The sequence below is a fragment of the Cydia fagiglandana genome, chromosome 15 (genome assembly GCF_963556715.1).
Source record: "Cydia fagiglandana chromosome 15, ilCydFagi1.1, whole genome shotgun sequence".
Lineage (NCBI taxonomy): Eukaryota > Metazoa > Arthropoda > Insecta > Lepidoptera > Tortricidae > Cydia > Cydia fagiglandana.
Window position 1 is genome coordinate 15,103,040 of NC_085946.1, and position 19,990 is coordinate 15,123,029.

Here is a 19,990-nt window from a genome sequence, read left to right on the forward strand (position 1 = left end):
ACAAGTGCTTAGGATCGTGTATTTGTGTATGTGCTGATGATACCCGACTCATATCTGAGTGAAAAAACCGGGCAAGTGCGAGTCGGACTCGCGCACGAAGGGTTCCGTACCATAATGCAAAAAAAAACAAAAAAAAAGCAAAATAAAAAACGGTCACCCATCCAAGTACGTTGCTTAACTTTGGTCAAAAATTACGTTTGTTGTATGGGAGCCCCATTTAATTCTTTATTTTATTCTGTTTTCAGTATTTGTTGTTATAGCGGCAACAGAAATACATCATCTGTGAAAATTTCAACTGTCTAGCTATCACGGTTCGTGAGATACAGCCTGGTGACAGACAGACGGACAGACGGACGGACGGACAGCGAAGTCTTAGTAATAGGGTCCCGGTTTACCCTTTGGGTACGGAACCCTAAAAACGTTCGGGAAAACTGGCATCTTTTCTGTGGACATTAGGAAAGTTAACGGTTTAGGTACATGTTTCCAACACTTTCATCATACAAATTTTAAAAAGTATAATGTTTTAACATATCGGATGAGTACAAACATTAAGTAATACTGAACAGATTAGACCAGCAAAACCAGTGAATACACATGCTTAAGTGCATCTTTTGATGTTCAAGACTCCTTTATGTGACGAACGCGACACGAGAAGATGATTTAATTAGGAAAATCACTGAGCCGGCTGAAAAAGATCAACCACGTAGAATGTCGAGGGAAAGGGACAGACAGACGTGAACTGGGTTAAATCGATATAATGAGTGGGATTTGAGGCAATAAAATCAGTCGTTTGATAGCCGAGGCCTTGATATTGTAATTAAATAGATACCTATATAAATAGATTCTGTAGAACTAGAGAATTGGCGAAATACAACGATTTTACTACTGGAACGTGTAGAATTTGAATCTTGTTTGTCGAGTTTTTCGTGATGAATTTGTATTTTGGGGCATTTCACAAAAAAATCTACTTTGTTGAAGTTTGTTGGGAGTGTTAAGTGTAAGGCAGCTACATTGATAACCTGAAGAAATCTGTATTATATGCTGTTCAATTTAAAACTAAGTTATAAAGCGTTATCATGCACAATATGGGCGTCTTTGCTTTATCAGAAATGTTAAAAAATTGTCAGCGAGACACTTTTATAAAATTTTAGAAACAAATGATCCTTTTGATCGTCACTAACATCATCAGTTATTTCTAAAATGGTCTCACGTGCCAACACCATTGGTACAAGTAAAAATTAAAAGTATTCATTACAAACTCTCGGGTTTTTAAGCCTGGTCATTTATAAGGCGTGCGTGGGGATATAGATCCAACACGTAGAGGCCGTCTGGAGAGCTTTGATGTCATGTAGAACGCCTGCTGGAACCCATTCACGGGTGCATAAATAGATACCCGTAAACCGGTTTCAGCAGGCATTGGGAGCTATTATAGAAAAATGGAAAGAGTCCTGGTCTATGGTTTAAATTTGGGTGGAAAATAAGTCTGGGCTATTGCTAAGTTTGGGTGCGCCAAAGTTCATATAAAATTGCAAATTCGATTATTGAAACTCCGAAAATGTATCTCATATAATTTTACATCCTAATGATCATTGTACATTTTCATTTTAAACAATACTCATTGGAACTTCGAATTTATTATATTCATAATATCATTCTACATAAATATCTCTATTACTAAAATTTATGCATATATTATTACTCGACATGTCGATTTTGACATATTTGATTTTATTTATAACAAAATGCACCTGTAGGTCAAGTCAGGTTAAAATCCTGCCAGAAAGGTGGGTTAGGTTAGAACTGCGACCCTCACAGAACCGAAATGCTCCCAGAAAGGTGGGTTAGGTTAGGTTAGAACTGCGACCCTCACAGAATCGAAATGCTGCCAGAAAGGTGGGTTAGGTTAGGTTAGAACTGCGACCCTCACAGAACCGAAATGCTGCCAGAAGGGTGGGTTAGGTTAGGTTAGAACTGTAACCCTCACAGAACCGAAATGCTGCCAGACAGGTGGGTTAGGTTAGGTTAGAACTGCGACCCTCACAGAACCGAAATGCTGCCAGAAAGGTGGGTTAGGTTAGGTTAGAACTGTGACCCCCACAGAACCGAAATGCTGCCAGACAGGTGGGTTAGGTTAGAACTGCGACCCTCACAGAACCGAAATGCTGCCAGAATGGTGGGTTAGGTTAGGTTAGAACTGCGACCCCCACAGAACCGAAATGCTGCCAGAAAGGTGGGTTAGGTTAGGTTAGAACTGCGACCCTCACAGAACCGAAATGCTGCCGGAAAGGTGGGTTAGGTTAGGTTAGAACTGCGACCCTCACAGAACCGAAATGCTGTCAGAATGGTGGGTTAGGTTAGGTAAGAACCTCACAGAACCGAAATCCTGTGACCCTCACAGTGAGCGAGCGTAGCGAGAGCAAATGCTCGCCTTAGTCTTCGAGAAATTCTTACAAATAACATTATGGGCACAGATACATTCTCAGTGACAATATTATGAGTAAAAAAAAACGGATTATGTATCGTTATGAATAATGTAGGTAGTAGCACAAAAAACTATTAAAAAAATATATGAGTAACAAGTTTCGGAGAAACGATGATTATGACTACAAAGCGGTATTATTAGAAATATTCGAATAATGAATTGTATATGAGCCAATATGGACCCGGTAAGTTTCGGACACCTGCCATAACATTGTGTTATACAGTGTTATCGAGGCAGGTGGTGACTCGCCACTCGTTAGATGGGCACCTGATGCGCCGTCGTAAAGACGATATTATTAATTGGTAAAAGTAGTTGCTTTTGGATCTTTCTGCGCTTTGCATCTTTTAAAGATACATTAAAAGTACAGTAACTATCACACATTGAAAGTGTCATCATTTGAATACTGCCGACGTGGCATATTGGGCGACCCACTGGCCTTAGGGGGTGGCCCCCCCAGTGGGGGGAAACCCCTAGAGGGCAGGTGGGGTGATCGGGTGATCCAATAATGGTGTGAAAGGTCTTTTACCCTGTTACATGTTCTTTTGAAAGGCCTGGTAACACATGTAGGTTGTGTAACACAGTGTCAGCACACAAGCTGGTTGTAATGTTTAACTGGTTATAGTGTAAAGGGGGTTATAATTGCCCAATTCGAACAATGCTTATAATGTATCACAGCGATACGATACCGATCTGTCAGTGTCAAAAGTGACGTTTTTGACACTGATCGGTATCGTATCGCTGTGGGAACTTATAAGTATTGCTGGAACTGGGACGGTACCGGTACCAGGCGTGGCTCACTCCGCTTTTTCGTCGCTTTGCTACAGGTAGCTACAAGTACATCCAACCACACCAATTTTGGTAGCTAGCCATAAGCCGCGCGTGGCGCTGTCGCCACCTAGCGGCCATATCTGCCCTGATCGTAACAGACGCGTTTTGTTAGAGAGTGAGTTTTCTGTGCCTACTACTAGTATTTATTCTGTGACGGTACGTACTAATATTTAACAAGTCCGTTAAAATTCGTTGACGAACCTGGCATGAGTGTGCGTCATCTAATGAGTCTCTCAGGGTGGTTCGGTTTAATGTGTGGGGGCGCAATAAAAAAGGCTATAGCGATGCCATGTAATAACTTCTATTTCTGCTGGCCTATATTGATTCCTTTTTTTTCGATCTACTCTTACCAACGAACTGGAATAGGGCGTGCATGAACTGTAGAGGGCAGCACAGGAGCCGTCATTTTTGGCAGGCGCAAAAAGAATAGATAGTATAGAGGGATCCTGTCATAGTAAATTTTGTAGTCACAGTAAATTTACTGCCATCTATCGGCACACGACTAAAACTCGAAATGAAAACGTATAAAATTATCAAAAAATGTGTACATATGGATAAATGATTTTATTATTTTTATATCATTTTGATTCATGTTCATTCACTGATATCTATGTGTTAAAATTGTTACATATGAAACGGTATCGTCACGCCATCTAGCCGAGTATAGGCTAAAGGTGTGTGCGGCATCTATCCGAGAATGACTTTTTCTTGATTTTTGAGGCACGTTTTTTCCTTAGACTTTATTCATCTTATACGAAGTTACATATGTGTTTAGGCAGGCGTAAATGTGAAGTTTATGCTTCCGATCCGACTGTGGGCTACAAGATGGCAGAACTACAAGAAAACGTACGAGAAAGGTAGATGGCAGCACTTGCTTTGGCGTGAAGTGTCAATGTACGTGTTTAATGTTTTCACGCATTGCCCCTATTGTGCCGCGAATACAAATGGGGTTGGCAACTGTCAAAGGTTTGCATAGATGGCGCCATCATAGCTTGCCCCTTTTTCTATGAGAATTGGCTTAAAGGGCTGGCATCCAGGGTATTAAAAAAACAAAAATTTGACACAATTCTAGGGATTGACGGGGCAAGCTATGATGGCGCCATCTGCTAAAAACTTCCACCGGCCAACCCCATTATAGCAATGCCGCGCAGGAGGTTTGACGTATAAAATGTTATTAAAACTTTTATGAATCATGAAATGACATCGAAATATCAAATAGGCCTCATGTAATTAATATAAGAAATAAAAATTATAATTAGGTAGATATAATTTCTTTAAATATTGATCTACTGATGTGACCTTAACCTGACGGTCTGTCGGAATTAATTATTCAAGCAGGCGTATCCGAATTTTAGTTATTCGATCTGTTTCCGATATGATACTGACCTGTCAGTACCAAAGATACATTTCTTCAACCGAAAACGTCGTAACGTATAGTTCGATTTTTTAGCATTAGAAATAAGGTAAACAATCTTGATGTGTCTTTTAATTGAAAACCACATTTTATAAATAAGTTACGGCAAATACTTATGTAACAATTATGAATCTAATACGATCATTTATATTCTTCTGCTTTCATAAGTTTTTGATTTTTAAAAAGCGTTTTTCAATTAAAAGACATGTCAAGATCGCTTACCTTCTTGCATAGCTCGTAATACTGGAAACCGATTCTGATATCACAATTTGATACGGATCTGCGTGTTTTGATACGACCTCGAATCTCTCTCTCGACCTTGAGTCTCATCTCCTCTCATCTCGCTCGCACTTGTTGATTTTTATTTTGACGGCTTCTTAGTCTAGTCGGCAGTCATTCTGCCTACGAAGCAGGAAGTGTTGGGTTCGAATCCCGGTATATATGGGCATTTATTTGTGTGTTTATCACAAATATTTGTTCTTGATGTATCGCTGTTTTTTTATGTATTTAAGTTTTTATATAAGTATAACTACCTACCTATATATTTTATATTTAACGTCTAGACCTACTAGACGACTAGATATTGTGGGTCCCATCCCATAACATAAATTAACTTTAAACTTGGGTAAATCCATCTGTCAGATTATGCTATTTTGGTAAAAGCTAATAGATATTTGCAAAGAGGGTCGAATGGATTTACCCAAGTTTGAAGTTAAGCGACACAGTTTTTTTTTTATTTCTTAGTTTTATCGGTGAGTATTTAAATGATTGCATTAGAATCGGTCTGGTGCGAGCAAGTACTGCACTAGTTAGTAGATACAAATGTGTCGAAACTCCCGATTTGGGTCAATGTATGGCTCAAATATGTGTCGGGTCATGGGTTGTGTTTGGGTTTACCTCGGCGTTACTGTGGAATGTTTATAGATTTTATTGTAACTGTCTGGGCTTGAGTTTTGTAACTTTAGCCCAGTAAAATGCGAAAAACAAAATAAAATAACTGAATATATCGGGCAGCGGTCGGCAACCTTTTAGCAGCCAAAAGGACCACAGTAGTTAACGAAGTTGACGCGGGCCGCACTTGTTAATATATGTGACTTTATCAGACATTGTCGTTTGACAATATTAGGATACAAAATAGCCAGGAAGGCTCGCCGCCGCAAGTGAGGGTGCCATACAATTTACATTTGCAGTGCGCTACAATTTTTTAACTGACTTCCATTTCATAGAAGGAGGAGGTTCTGTATTCGGTTGTGGCTATGTTTCTTTTTTTTTTGGTCATTAGTTACAAAACTTACAAATAAAATCTTTCCTTTTTCTATTCTAACCTAACCCATATCCTGACTTAAACCTACCTTTTAAATCAGAATAAAGGATACGTTAGACGTTATACGTTAGACCGGACCGGAGCTTTCGGCGCTTTATTTTCTATGGAAAGCATCACGTGATCATCGATCATCTGACATAGAAAAGTAAGCGCAGGAAGCTCCGGTCCGGACCCGGCCCGGTCTAACGTGAGTCATCCGTAATGATTCTTACATTTTCAATCAAAAAAACACAGACAGAGCATTTCGTTATTCACTGAGTGAGTGTTTTTGTGCTTAAATAATAAAGTGAATTTATTTCAGGGAACTGTCAACTATCGATTTATAGATTAGTTCTGAAATAACCACCTAAATGTCAATGTGACCGTTTGTCTAGATGTTCATGGTAGGGGAGACCGAGGTAAGTTGTAAAAGGGGTAAGTTGACATAACATTGTTTTTTGAAACTATATATTTTAAAGTTCTTAGAACCGTTATTCCTCCAAATAATTTAGGTAATCAATTTACGTGTTGAGTCAACTTACTTTGGGCTCCCCTGTGGTTTGTGAGTAAGATTAGCAAACATAGAAACAATCGTATTTTAATATAAGATACACATCATGGTCGTAGTTGCCTTAAAGGTTATTTCTATCGGCTTTTTCCGATTCCGCGTCGACATATGAGGGGTCTCCGTATATGAGACCCTATAGATATTGATGTCATGGATGATCCTACATATCCATGATGTTGTATTACGGATATGTAGGATCAATTATTCGTTATGGTATAGTCTTCTGGGGCAACTCTACAAACAAAAAAACTAGTTTTTGGTGCTCAAAAAAATTGTGTTCGCGCCATCTGTCGTGTAAAACGAACTGAAAGATGTCGTGGTCAATGACAAATAAGCGCCATGAAGTGTTGTTTATGTTGTTAGATGTGCAGCCTGGCGGCGCTCGCGCGCGGCTGCCGGCCCGCCGCCAAGCCGTGCTGCCTCTGCTGGTGCTGTTGCTGCTCTTGTTCCTGGTGAGTGCATGCCCATTTTCACTTATGAACTGAAATATGTCATAAAAATGTGACCAAAGGCATCCAGTGCTAGGCAAAATAGGCTGAAAACGTAACACCGCCCCCCGCAGTCGCGGCAGATGCCTAGATCGCTATTAGGCCACCCGGGCAGCATGGATCGAATTTTCTCAAGTAGTCTCCGGGTGGCCAAGCGGTCTAGGCAGCTGCCGCGACTGCGGAGGGCGGTGTTACGATTTCAGCCTATTTTGCCTAGCACTGGATGCCTTTGGACAATTTTTTTCGTGTATGACATATATTTCATTTGTACTTGAAATAACACATATTTAAATCACACAATTATCGCGTAATTTATTCGCGGGACTTAATCGCGTAATTTTACGCGTAATTATAGTTTTAAAATGAATTGGAATAAAAAAAACATTGTAATTTCAATCGGGAACAGAGTTTTAGAATCTGGAATTCAGTCATTTTAGGTAATATAAGCGGAAACGAATAACGACCGTTGAAAAATCGAATACCTATCGTCAGTGTTGTGTTTCGGAGTGACATCACTAGATTCACTAGTGTGCAAAAGTTTTTTTTTAATTTTTACTTATTTAAATTGAGATAATTTTGTCTTTGTTGCAGGGCAAAGTGGTGAGTGCAGAAATCTACAGGAAAAATCATTCCGGGTTTGGAATATAGTGTGAAAATTAAAATACTGTATAATTCGTAAACCTAAATTTATATATTCCGGCGACAGTCAAAACAATAACTTTAATAAACTTACTTCAAAATCGGATTCTTCATCCATTGCATAGAAAAATGTAGCCTGCCGATTATGGCTACATACTTTTTGGCAAGGTAAAAGAGTTCTTTTTACAAAATAGGTTCCAAGAAGTGACATCCTTAGAAACTCACTTTTTTTTGTAAATAGGTACTGATTTAAACTTACACGACTTGTTCGCGTATACTTAAATTCAAGTTAATAAGTAAACATTAATATTCAAGACTATGGGCGGGTGGGTCGAAAAACTCGCTCAGCTAAAAGATGACTTTAGCAGTGGGGAGACACTCCTCCTTTCGGGCATTCTCGGCTCCGTTTGGCTCAGCATTGCTCCGAGCAATGATTAGGATTGGCAGGTTGGTATCACTTGACGTCCTTTTGCGTGCACAGATATGACAATGACTTGAATTTTGACAACCCTAGCATGATTCGTACCTGAATCGCTGTCAAACTTCGGTTTTGTAGGAAGTGTAATTTCTGTAGGTACTGTTCTGTGACTTTAGGCAGTCTTTTTCCAAAGCCACGGAGACAATGACAGGGAAATGTCAGAGGTAGTTTAACTTAAGCATACCTGCGCGATTAAGTCCCGTTAAAGTAAATAGGTAATTATTGTGATAAGTCGTACCTATTGCAGGTAAAGATGGTTAAATATTGAATCTTTTCTGTTGCAGCCTGGCTGCGCGCGGGTCGGAGGGAGGTCCCGGCAAGAAGCCCCGGGAGCCTGGCCCGCAGGACCCACTGCTCAACGACGGAGATGCGCCGTGAGTCTATCTATAAGTCAGATGAGCCTTAAGGTGACAGTCCATTTCCAACGAAAGCTGCACTACTGTTCATTTTACTGTGGAAATTGACAATGACAGCGACGCGTTCAGTACCGGTAGTGCAGCTGCGGTCAGAAATGGAATGTTAACATTAGACATACGCAGACACCAGTCATTGACACTTACAAGATTTTCCAAGCACTTTGTTAATCCTTTGAACGCCATGCTTGTCGTGTGGCGCGTCATAAGAACTTTGTCGGGTTATTCTTATATTTTTCCCAGTAGTTACCAGTGGTAAAAGGTGGGGAAAAAATTCCCAGTAGTTACCACTGGTAAGGACTTGGTGGTTTCTAGTGGGAATAACCCACTCTGTCGGAATGCACAAATTAAATTGGGCTGTAAATTGAAGCACACGTCAGGTCTTTGGCGCTCAAAAGTTTCCATAATCTGGAGGGTGAACCGGGTGGATGTGTAAACCATAATGAAAGACATTTACCACAGGGTCGAATACGGAAAAAAAGGCCAATCCAGAGAAAACATATAGATATGTATATTTCGCCGAAAGATTATTTTTAGGGTTCCGTACCCAAAGGGTAAAGCGGGACCCTATTACTAAGACTCTGCTGTCCGTCCGTCCGTCTGTCACCATGCAGGCTGTATCCTGTATCTCACGAACCGTGATAGCTAGACAGTTGAAATTTTCACAGATGATGAATAAAATAAAGATTTAAGTGGGGCTCCCATACAACAAACGTGATTTTTGACCGAAGTTAAGCAACGTCGGGCGGGGTCAGTACTTGGATGGGTGACCGTTTTTTTTGCCTTTTTTTGCATTATGGTACGGAACCCTTCGTGCGCGAGTCCGACTCGCACTTGCCCTGTTTTCAATTTCCTATGGTTCTTAATGACGTGTACATTTCCGTTTCCAGGCCGTCGCTGGAGGAGATCCAGAGTTGGGGGCAGTCGTTTGACAGACTCATGCGCAGCGCAGGTTTGTGTTACTGTTGCTATACAGGGTGATTTCTGGGTCGTGATCCAGAACCACTTTTTCTGACTCTGTAAATGATCCACATTGTCATATGGTAGTATTTGATTAAAAGATAATTACTTTAATTTTTCTTATTTTTCAAGTAAAATTATTGTTATACTAAGTAATTATTGTCACCCTATGACTTTTGACATACGCTGTATGGAAAGCGACAAGAGTCACATTGAGTAGGGTCACCAAATTGTATGCAAAAATGTTTTTTCCTTCTTGTCATCTGGAAAATAATCATCATTATTGGTGATAAACAATAATTAACAACATCATTAGGCTCATCTTTGGATTCTGTATGATGTCTGGTTCTCTTGCTCCACGACCCCGAAATCACCCTATATATGGCTTCCATAAAAACTAGTGCCTACGCTAATTCTCGGGATTAGGCTCCCATGAGGTCTGGCAAAATACCTGAATAATGCGAGGAAAATGATGATGACAGGATACAGGAGTCTCCCACATTTTTGAGTAGTTCGACAGGATGCCAATTATCTTAGTTTGTATCCGGATCGAAGGACCAAAACCTTTTTGCAACTCCTGTAACTTACTAAAGGAGTTACTTTCACAATGAACCTTGTCCTAAGTTGCAAAACTTTCCTGGTTATTCAGTTTACTTGTGCAGTAGGTAATAATTTATTAAGCACATTTTACTTGTCCTAGTTTTCCCTTTGGGTTGGAAGGTCAAATGCCAGGCGCTTTCTGACCCCTGGCTCCCATGAGCCGTGGTAAAAAGCCGAGATAACGCGAGGAAAATGACGATGACTTGTTAAAGTTTTCGTTCAGAATATCACGAACGGCCGAGCGATTTTTAAACGGGAAGTCAGGCGTCCAAACCTTTGCTCGTGCCAATGAGTTTCTTGGAACTTCTGTGTAAACTGTTGGTTCTAATAATATCTTTGTCAACATCACTGTACACTGTACACAGTTATAAAATAACGCTTTAAATATTCTATAAGTATCATTACACACCAGTTGGTATGGTCTTCATTGAAATTTTGAGGAAATCGGGCTATGGGATAGGTCAGATACTCAGATGGCAGGCACAATCGTAATTTCGTATAAACCAATTCCTGTGGCAAATAGCGTTCCTGTGTTGAAAACGAAATAAAATAGATCACTTATGAAGAATATGTATCCGAGGGACGTCTCTTGGCATTTGAGATCGCATCTGTGGCAGCTGGAGTAGGCCGTATTACCGATGAGTAGTACCGTAAAATGGGGTGAGTTGGGTGAAATTTGACTTTCAAATCTCGATAAAATTTTATTTTTACATGTGAAAACTGAATGGTGTATATAATAAGTGGTTCGGACGTTTGTATTTTAGTTTGTATTTTATTTTGGGTAGTTCCATTTCATAACTTTGACGATAAAGAGGAAAACCCATCTCACCCCGTAGTGCCTCGTATTTGGGGTGAGAGGGTTTTTCATACAAAGGTGATATTGAAAGATTGTTGGATCGATTTTTTTTAATTATGCGTATTACTATAGCTCCATTTTAAATTGGAATACATTATTTTTGTAGCAGTAGCCTTAAAATTTCTTCTCACCCCCCTCTCAAACCTCTCCCCATTAATAAACCACCTCTCCCCGCGAAACCTACTCACCCCGTTTTACGGTACCGTCTTGACCATAAGGGCACACGGGGCTTGTGCCCAGGACCCCCATCCTCAGGGGGGCCCGAAGGACAGACAGTAACAGTATATTTGATTACCCATAATAAATAGATCATAGTAGAAAAATGTTAGCTTTCTTTACTTTCCAAAAGGGACCCAAATTCTTATGTGCCCAAGGGCCCCAGTTTAAGACGGCCCTGCCGATGAGGCTCATCATCATTGGCCACAGCATCTTTGCAGATGATAGTTGCAGCGACTGAATAAATTATTTTGAGGAGTTCGTCTACAGCCTACATCGACTGCGATGACTGTATAGACCAATGGCCGATCGGCACTCCTTACCGCATCTATCACAGACGTGTCTTGACTCCTGGGGTGGTGCAGCAGCTCTGCGATTACGTTTCTGCCTGCGTTGGTCCAGCCAGAGCTCGTCATGCTTTGCTTTGCGATGAGGCTAGTTATTTATAAATTCTTTATGTTCCAGCCGGGCGCAAGGTGTTCCGAGACTTTCTGCGCGGCGAGTACTCGGAGGAGAACATCATGTTCTGGCTGGCGTGCGAGGAGCTGAAGCGGGAGACGGACCCTGATGCCGTTGAGGAGAAGGCTCGCTTCATATACGAGGACTACATCTCCATACTATCACCGAAAGAGGTCTGTTCCTCTCTTTCTCTAACCGTTCTCTCATGCTATTAGAACATGTTTAAAGTATTTTCAGAAAATATTTTTAATTTGTTTTTATAGCATGGAATCAAACATGAAATCGAATGGCACAGGCACCTGCTACGATAGCAGAATACGCTGGTTCGATTCCAGCCTGGGGCACTGGAGGCCTTGGTCACTTCTTCTTAGTACCCTTAGTATGACATTTATTTCGTTCTCTCATGACTTAGGTTAGAATAAGAATAATAATTTATTTGATAGAAAAAACCTTATTAACAAATATCAATATCCTGTGGCCCCACATTAGGCTATGCCTGTAACGTCCTGGGAGGAGGCCGGGAATACATAAACAGGAGAGTCCACACTTAATAGTTCCCCCTTTCACTGCTTAGGAACTGATACCGCAAGCGATATAGGTAAAGTCTGTGCGGAAAGAGAAGAGTCGTGGAATATATGGGGCCTAATACATTGCGTGACTCTTCTCTTCTTCTTATCTTTCTCTTTCCGAAACTACAGTCCGGTTATTTTAGTCTTCTATTCTTCTCCGTATACGGAACAAAATTAACCTGAAAATAGATGTCAAATACGAAAGAAAGAGTGACTAAGGCCTCCAGTGACTATGGAATCAAACCAGGGTCCTCTGCATTCGCGGCAGATGCCTAGACATTTCGGCCACCCACGGTATTGTTGCTACTTCAAATAATACAATTTTTTTTATAAAAAAAAATTTGTATCCTAATGGTTTGATATTCTGAACAACTTAGGATGCATTCGATAGCCAATGCCAATACGTAGTTCACTTAAACTGTTGAGTGTTGACCTTCTTTAATTTATCAATCATATTATTTTCTTTCTCAGTCTTCTTCTTCCTGGCGTTATCCCGGCATTTTTGCCACGGCTCATGGGAGCCTGGGGTCCGCTTGACAACTCAGTCTCAGTATCTTCTTGTTATCCCATTCTTAAAAAAAACTTATCAATTCCAGGTATCCCTGGACTCTCGGGTGCGCGAGGTGGTGAATCGCAACATGGTGGAGCCGACCCCGCACACGTTCGACGAAGCACAGCTGCAGATCTACACGCTGATGCACCGAGACTCCTACCCGCGCTTCGTCAACTCACCTCTGTATAAGATGCTTGCACATGTGCCTAGCTCGCCGGCCGCGTCGCCGCAGTGAAGCTTGTGTACTGAGTGGACTTTAGAGTGGAGCGTTCATGTTGAAATGCAAACGTATGCGAGCGGCTTAGTGCACTATGCTCGCACTTTTCCGCTTGATACGCCGCCACGTTGCCGTTGGACGTACGCCACTTAGGCTGTATATTAAAGCGATTACCTGAGACAGATTCGAGTGTTTCGACAGATTAAATTTCGTGGATACATTTTGGACGAAAACTGGCAGATTTTGAATCTGCAGCATTAGTGAAAGGTCTTCTGTTTTTAACGGAAAAGTCATGGAAACTAATGCCGTCTTTTGAAAATGTGTCCACGAAAATGATTCCGTACGAAGCCCGAATAACTCATTCATGGATGATTCCATGATGGTGCAAAATACCTTTAATGCATTATTTCGTGAGCGTATTTATTTATAGTTTTACCAATTAGCTCACACGGTCCCTGAGCTCCTTCCCTGATTCCTAGTCGATATAGCTCGGTTATATAAAACTAATCACACAGAATAACCTTCAAAATCTATGTAATCAACCTCTTTAACTTATCATGATCCGTCTCAGTTAAATGGTAACTCTATACATGCGTATTTATCACTGGAATCAAATATAAGGACTTACGTTTGAACGAAAAGCGAGGCTGGCACAACTAGTTGTTCATAATATTTATATGAACGCCAGAGAAATAACTTTCTGCCCGATTCGAACTTTAAGATACGTCAGTTAATAGATCTAGAAACGATATGGATTAGAAGTGTCAATGTCAAATGTGACGTTTCTTCAAAGGTAAACATTTGACACTGACACTCTAATCCATATCGTTTCTAGATCTATTAATTAACGTACCTATCTTAAAGTTCGAATCGAACAGATGTTTCGGGAATGAGACACAGGTGATTCTCCATATTTTTCTGCGCGGGAGAGATGTTAAAATGAGCTGCGCGTCGCGTAGTTCTACTCGTAAATGGGTCATGTTCAGATTTAGGTCTGTTAGAGATGAGAAGTTGAGAAGTAACGCATCAACAATTTTAGTACAGTCAACTGTAAAAATATGGGTGCACAAATCATCTCAAAAATATGTCCCATGGTTCTTATGTCAGCGAATTGGCTACACCCATATTTTTACAGTTGACTGTAGGTACATGCCGATACTTAATTAATTAATTCGACGAAGGAATGTCAAGTCTCAATTCTATAACTGTCTGCAACAACTGGATGCAACGAATCATTATTAGTTTTGAATTTGCTTTTGACCTAGTTGCGCCAGCCTTTCTGGTCAGTTAAAGCATTTGGTTTTGAGACCATCGTTAGGTTATCCGTCCCTAAACAAATCTAGTCTTGAAATTTCTTTGTGACCTGGGCTATAACCGCGAAAATCGAAGCTCGTAAATTGCGGATCCTTAATTCCCTATCACTCTTATTACGCCTTCATTGGAGTAAAAGAAAAAGATCCCCGCAATTTGCAAAGTTCGGTTTTCGCGGTAGGCCCCCTGTAGCTATGATCAGTCATACTCGTAGATAATGAAGGGATTGAGATATATTTCAGCGTATATAATTTTTTGATTGAGATTGGCAGTTTTATTGTGAAAGTTTCTAGCTGATGAATTTTTCGATCTTCTGATCTAAGGTTCCATATAGAGTGACCCGTTTCACATAGTTTCATTTGCTAATAAAGACAACCTATGGTTTAAAAATGTATGTGGGATGAGGTACGAAAAGCAGTTATTATGGTCTTAAATAATTTATGGACAAACAAGGAGCTATGTTAATATAAAGTGGCTCTCATAATAAATACAAAAGTTATTTATACTTTGATGAATCTTTATCATGCTAATCTGTAATTTTGCTAGTTCGTATATGGGTGGCCACTTTGAAACACTAGTCAATCTGATACGTCTTCTTTACTTGGTATTGTTGTGTTTCAAGCTGGGGATACACTAGGGGACAAATGCTCGCGACACGACTCGGCGACATGTCAGACGAAGTCGTGCAACTTCACCTGACATCTGGCGATATCGCACGACTTATGACACACACTGACGACACGTGTTGCCCGACATGTGAAGTTTGGCAACGTTGCGCCACTACGTCAACGTCGCTTGCGACACGTGTCGCGGAACTTTTGTCGCCTGGTGTATCCCTGAATTTAAGGTACATACATTTTTCTTCAGAATACACATCCAGACGTATCATTTTTGACTGGGTTTTAGCTCCTAATTCGGGTTCAACATCTTATATAAAGCTGTAGCCCATATGACTTTGGCCAGTGAGATGCCACAAGTTAGTGGCACCCAGACTGATTCAACGAACAATTTACTTTAAGATAATATGGTGTACAATTGGACAAACAACTGAGCATAATGTAGCGGGTTTATATCCACTAGTTGCTAGCTAATTTATGACAGCGTTTTAATCGTTTTTTGTCATAAATTTTTGCAATTAGTAAATTATTAAGTCCTATTTCATAACCCCATTATAAACGGCAATAATAAGCTATAGTAAAGAGGATATTCTTAGCACAGGACAGCGTTAGCCCACACTAGGGTCTTTTGAGCGTTGGCGTTTAGTCAGCGCTATGGAAAATGACGTCGCTGCGCAGCGTCAACGTTGCGTCGAGCAGCAACCATAGAGGTGAGTAGACGCCGACGCTCAGGAGACGCTATAGCGTGGGTGGCTCTAAAAGTATTGTATTTAAACCCGTTGTATTAACAGTAGACGCATATGAAACGGGTGTAGGGGCCATCCTAGCATAGTCTCCGAGATGACTGGCTTGCAGTCATTGAGCTTAACACGGGACCTGATTTTTGTATATAAAACCTTAGTTTACTTTGAGGACATAATTCCTGAATCGACCAATGAAGTGCAGAGAGGCCTCTATTTCTTGATATAATCTTTCTACGTTTTGTAACAGGCGTAGAAAATTAGTTTTAGATAAAGGTTAATTTATTTCAAGTACTTAAAGCTAAAAATTCATTGATTGTTATAGCAACTATATATTATTATAGGCACATGAATGAACTGTAAGTACTGGGTCTTGGACGTGCACTTTTCCTCGACCACTTTCAGAGTTTATTTTCCGAAAGAAAAGGATAATAGAGGCCTCTGTTTCTCTATTAAACAAATTAAACTTATTCTAGCCAATATTCCCTCAACTTGGGAATGCTAAAAGTACATGTGCCCTTACACCTTTCGTCTACTTGTCTCAGTTCGCCAGTTGGTCATCTTGCACTTGACTGCGTGTCGAAGTGTCACCCGAGCAGCCAATCAGAGTGCATGTAGCGCCTAACCACGTATGTAGGGCTGCTCGGTATTTAACCTTTTAACCGCCGTAGACTGATATATAAGACATACAGAATCTGGCTAATTTCTCCGCGATCTGATAAATAAGACAAAACTTCGTGTAACTTCGTACAAATTCGATGGTGGTTAAAAGGTTAAGAGTAATTTTTCGGCTGTCTTGGATCGTCCGGGACGCTGGGATGGGTCTGGCCCACTGGGTCTTGTAATTACCACTGCGCCCGACCCACCACAATGTGCTAAGCTCAGTTTCGTGCCGTGGCTGTGTTAGACTCAGGTTATGATTATGGAAAAGGCATAATGAAGGCTCAATGTCTGTTTTCTCTCTCTGCGACATGAGATTCAGGTTATTTTCTCAGCACAAGCGAATAGTGCACAAGTTTTAGTGAACCCTTTTTGAATGTTGTAATCTTGTACTTTTATATGTAATTTTTTTTAAGACTTATCCGGGATCCGGCCAATCCTATTTAGGCCTCGGTAGTATAGCACATAGTAATAGGCCTAACATAATGTAATTATAATGCACTATTTTCAAGACTGTAATTTTCATAATGGGTACGAACGGGTAAACCTTTAAACAGGATGTCTCTTGTAAGCTCGCCGCTACTCGCAATATGTCAGAAAATGTCTAACTAATCTAGTCATTATAAGAAAAACTATATGACCTAGTTTATAGTTCAAATTTAAACCAAAGATTAGGAAGTAACAAGAAAGTGCAAACTGTTTAAATAATATTACCAACTTAAAACTGACTTTGCTTTGTGGGACAAGTAAAAAAGTACAAATAAAATTATGTGCACGAATTGGTAAAGCAAGGGCCCTAAGCACAAAGAATTTTAGACAGCTACCCGCCATTTTTTATCTCTATCGAACACATAATTATACCTATTGCTATCGCGCCGACGCGCGACGGATGATGTCGGCGGTCAATGACACTGTGCGAGCGGGTGGTGGTTCAATAGTACTGGAAATTTGTTTAGTTCTAAGCATTTTAGTTTAGGTATTAAATGTAAAGTAAAACTAGAAACATATTATGTAAAGTAAACGGCGAGAAACAGGCAGCATCGGGTCTAACACAGCAAAGTACAGGGTCTCGTCTAAGCCCTTGTACGTATGCAATGTTTAACAATGCTCAGATTACGTCATAGAGTAAAACCCGTAAAATTATAAAGATCGATATTTAACTTAACTATAGGTAACTATAACGATAACTTGTCACTTTAACCGTTGTTTGATTTAAATAAAGCTTCAAAAGGCACCTTTATCACATCGCTGGTCCAATATTACCTACAGGGTTCTATGTTTCACTTTTATCGAACTGATATTTGAACATTGTCATAGTGACATTAAGTCATTTCAACTATCTTGCAAATGTAGCATAGAACTTTGTAATATTGAGCCAGTTACGTGATAAACGCTACTTTATGTACAGTCACCTGCAATAATATGTTACACAACGAAGGCCGCAAAAACATCTGACACGATCTTTTTTTGTAGAGCTATAAGAGCGTGTCACATATTTTTGCGTCGTTCGAAGAGTAACATATTATTGCAGGTGAGTGTATGCATAAAGCTACGCATGTGCATAAAGTTAGAATAAATAAAAACAAAACTCTGAGCATTGTTAAAATATTTCAAATCGGTAAATCACAGATACTGATTACATAAAAATATGTACATTAAAAGGGCATCTAGTCATGACACAGTTTCTTAACTGTGTTTTAAGACGATGACCAAATTGAGCCAGCGTAGCGCACACAGCTAGCTATATGTTTCAGTCTTGATATATAGTCGTGCCCAGGTGGGGATCAAACCGCCAATGGGTTGCAATAACAACCCTATACCTGTAAATAGTCTCAGTATAATATTAAATTAATTTAAACGGGTACTAATTTTGTATATAGTTAGGTTAAGGTAAGTAGGTGCGCCGTGGCAACTTCACTGGTCCACCGCTCTCCAAACTTGTCACTACGACGATAGTCGCTACACAAAATAGTCACTACAACGCACGTCATGACTTATGTCATTACGCACACGTTAGTCACAATCAACGCTCTTGAACGCTGCCGGTACACAACATGACATATTTCAGACATCAAGTCGTCATGACTATCGCTTGTCACTTTAACATTTTACATTCCGATTTCATTGTCATTTCACTTCCAAGTTATCATTAATGTTTACTGCACAAAAAATTACCTTAGAGTACAAAAGAAATACTTAATAGGTACCATAAGACGTTCTTTGGCAGTCCTATGCCTTTTGGCCTTAACTGTCAGAGCAATAATAGTTATAATGTATCTTGAAAATAGTCATTACCATAAAAGCGATTCAGCTCAATCAACATAACTTTTATGTTTTTAAAAAATTAACATTTTTATAAGCAAAAAAAGTTAGTAGGTAAACAATACATTTGGGTCCAAATTATTTTTGTTGACTTATTTCTGATCACTTTGTCACAATTTGACTGAAAACAAATTTAAAAAGCCGTTTACGTATTACGCCATACGAGTATAATGGGTACCTATATCTTACCAAAAACTCCACCTGGTACAGTCGACGTCAAATATATGTTTACATTTTTCGCCTTATTACAAAGCAGTAAGGTGCAAAAGTGTAAACATATCTTTGACGTCGACTGTACAATTTTTAGACAAAAAAAAACAGATATCGAAATTATTTCGACCCACCTAAAATCACCTCGGCAGGAAATTTGTCTGTACTCTTAAATCCTATTGGCTGTGTGCGATGTGCCCGATGGGATATGCCATATGGCCATACGCTTAGTCGCTAATAGCGTATTTATGGCATAAACTATCGACTATCGTCCATACAGCCAATACAAATATAATTATGTATTGCTATTAGTCAATCAAGTTTTCTGTCCTTTTATCAAATTGAATCCACAATTTCATTACACAAACGTCACAATCAAGTACAATCCTTACACTGCCCAATGACGTCGTGATGTCATGACGAATATCACGGCGTCAAGTCGTCACCTACACGATACGTCACTACATCATACGCCACGTCACAACATGTCAAGTCACAAGTGGTCCCCCCCCCCCCCCGGCGCACCGCGCATCACCCCCCTAGTTAGAAGCAATAAAGGTGGACCAATCAAGTTTGCCTGATTGAAGGTCAACGAATAAATCTGTTCATGTATATTGTTGTTTCATTTCACAATTACGATAGTAACCTATTACCTACCCTAAAACCACAGACAAAACATCCGGCATAGTCGCGCTACCCCCTCTGCCACGCATACGGTAATTTTACTCCATGTTCGAGTCGAAAGTGTCTTTGTGTGACGTCCGTGTCTTTGAACGGACCAATCACGGCACGGGACTTCGCTCACCTCATCCCGCGCACCCCCGCATTTTTGGCATTATCGGTTATCATCGGTCGGTAGAGGATTCCTAGTCTATGTACGGACGTAAAGCAAAGACGCGTATAACGAGGAATTTCACACACCGCCTATTTCTATCTCTATCACACGTGCGTAATGCTGTCCTGCTCATGACGCCGGTGGTCATGTGAATTTTAAAGTAGAGCGCCACCTCTGGGCGAGTAGCAAAACTATGAAGCCTTGTCGTAGTACGCTGTTAACACATGCCGAAACTCACATATAGATGGCGCT

General features: G+C 40.2%; 1 protein-coding gene across 1 annotated transcript in view; it reads left to right on the forward strand.

Annotated features, from left to right (window-relative positions):
- LOC134671420 (regulator of G-protein signaling 20) overlaps window positions 1-19,515 on the forward strand; it is a 39,016-nt gene extending 19,501 nt beyond the window's left edge. Inside the window, exons 2-6 of the mRNA XM_063529275.1 lie at window positions 6,959-7,047; window positions 8,485-8,574; window positions 9,504-9,565; window positions 11,711-11,877; window positions 12,870-19,515. Coding sequence (XP_063385345.1) covers window positions 6,959-7,047; window positions 8,485-8,574; window positions 9,504-9,565; window positions 11,711-11,877; window positions 12,870-13,061 — 600 coding nt within the window. The 3' untranslated portion in view covers window positions 13,062-19,515. The remainder of the gene's footprint in view (window positions 1-6,958; window positions 7,048-8,484; window positions 8,575-9,503; window positions 9,566-11,710; window positions 11,878-12,869) is intronic.
- The last annotated feature ends 475 nt before the right edge of the window (window positions 19,516-19,990 follow it).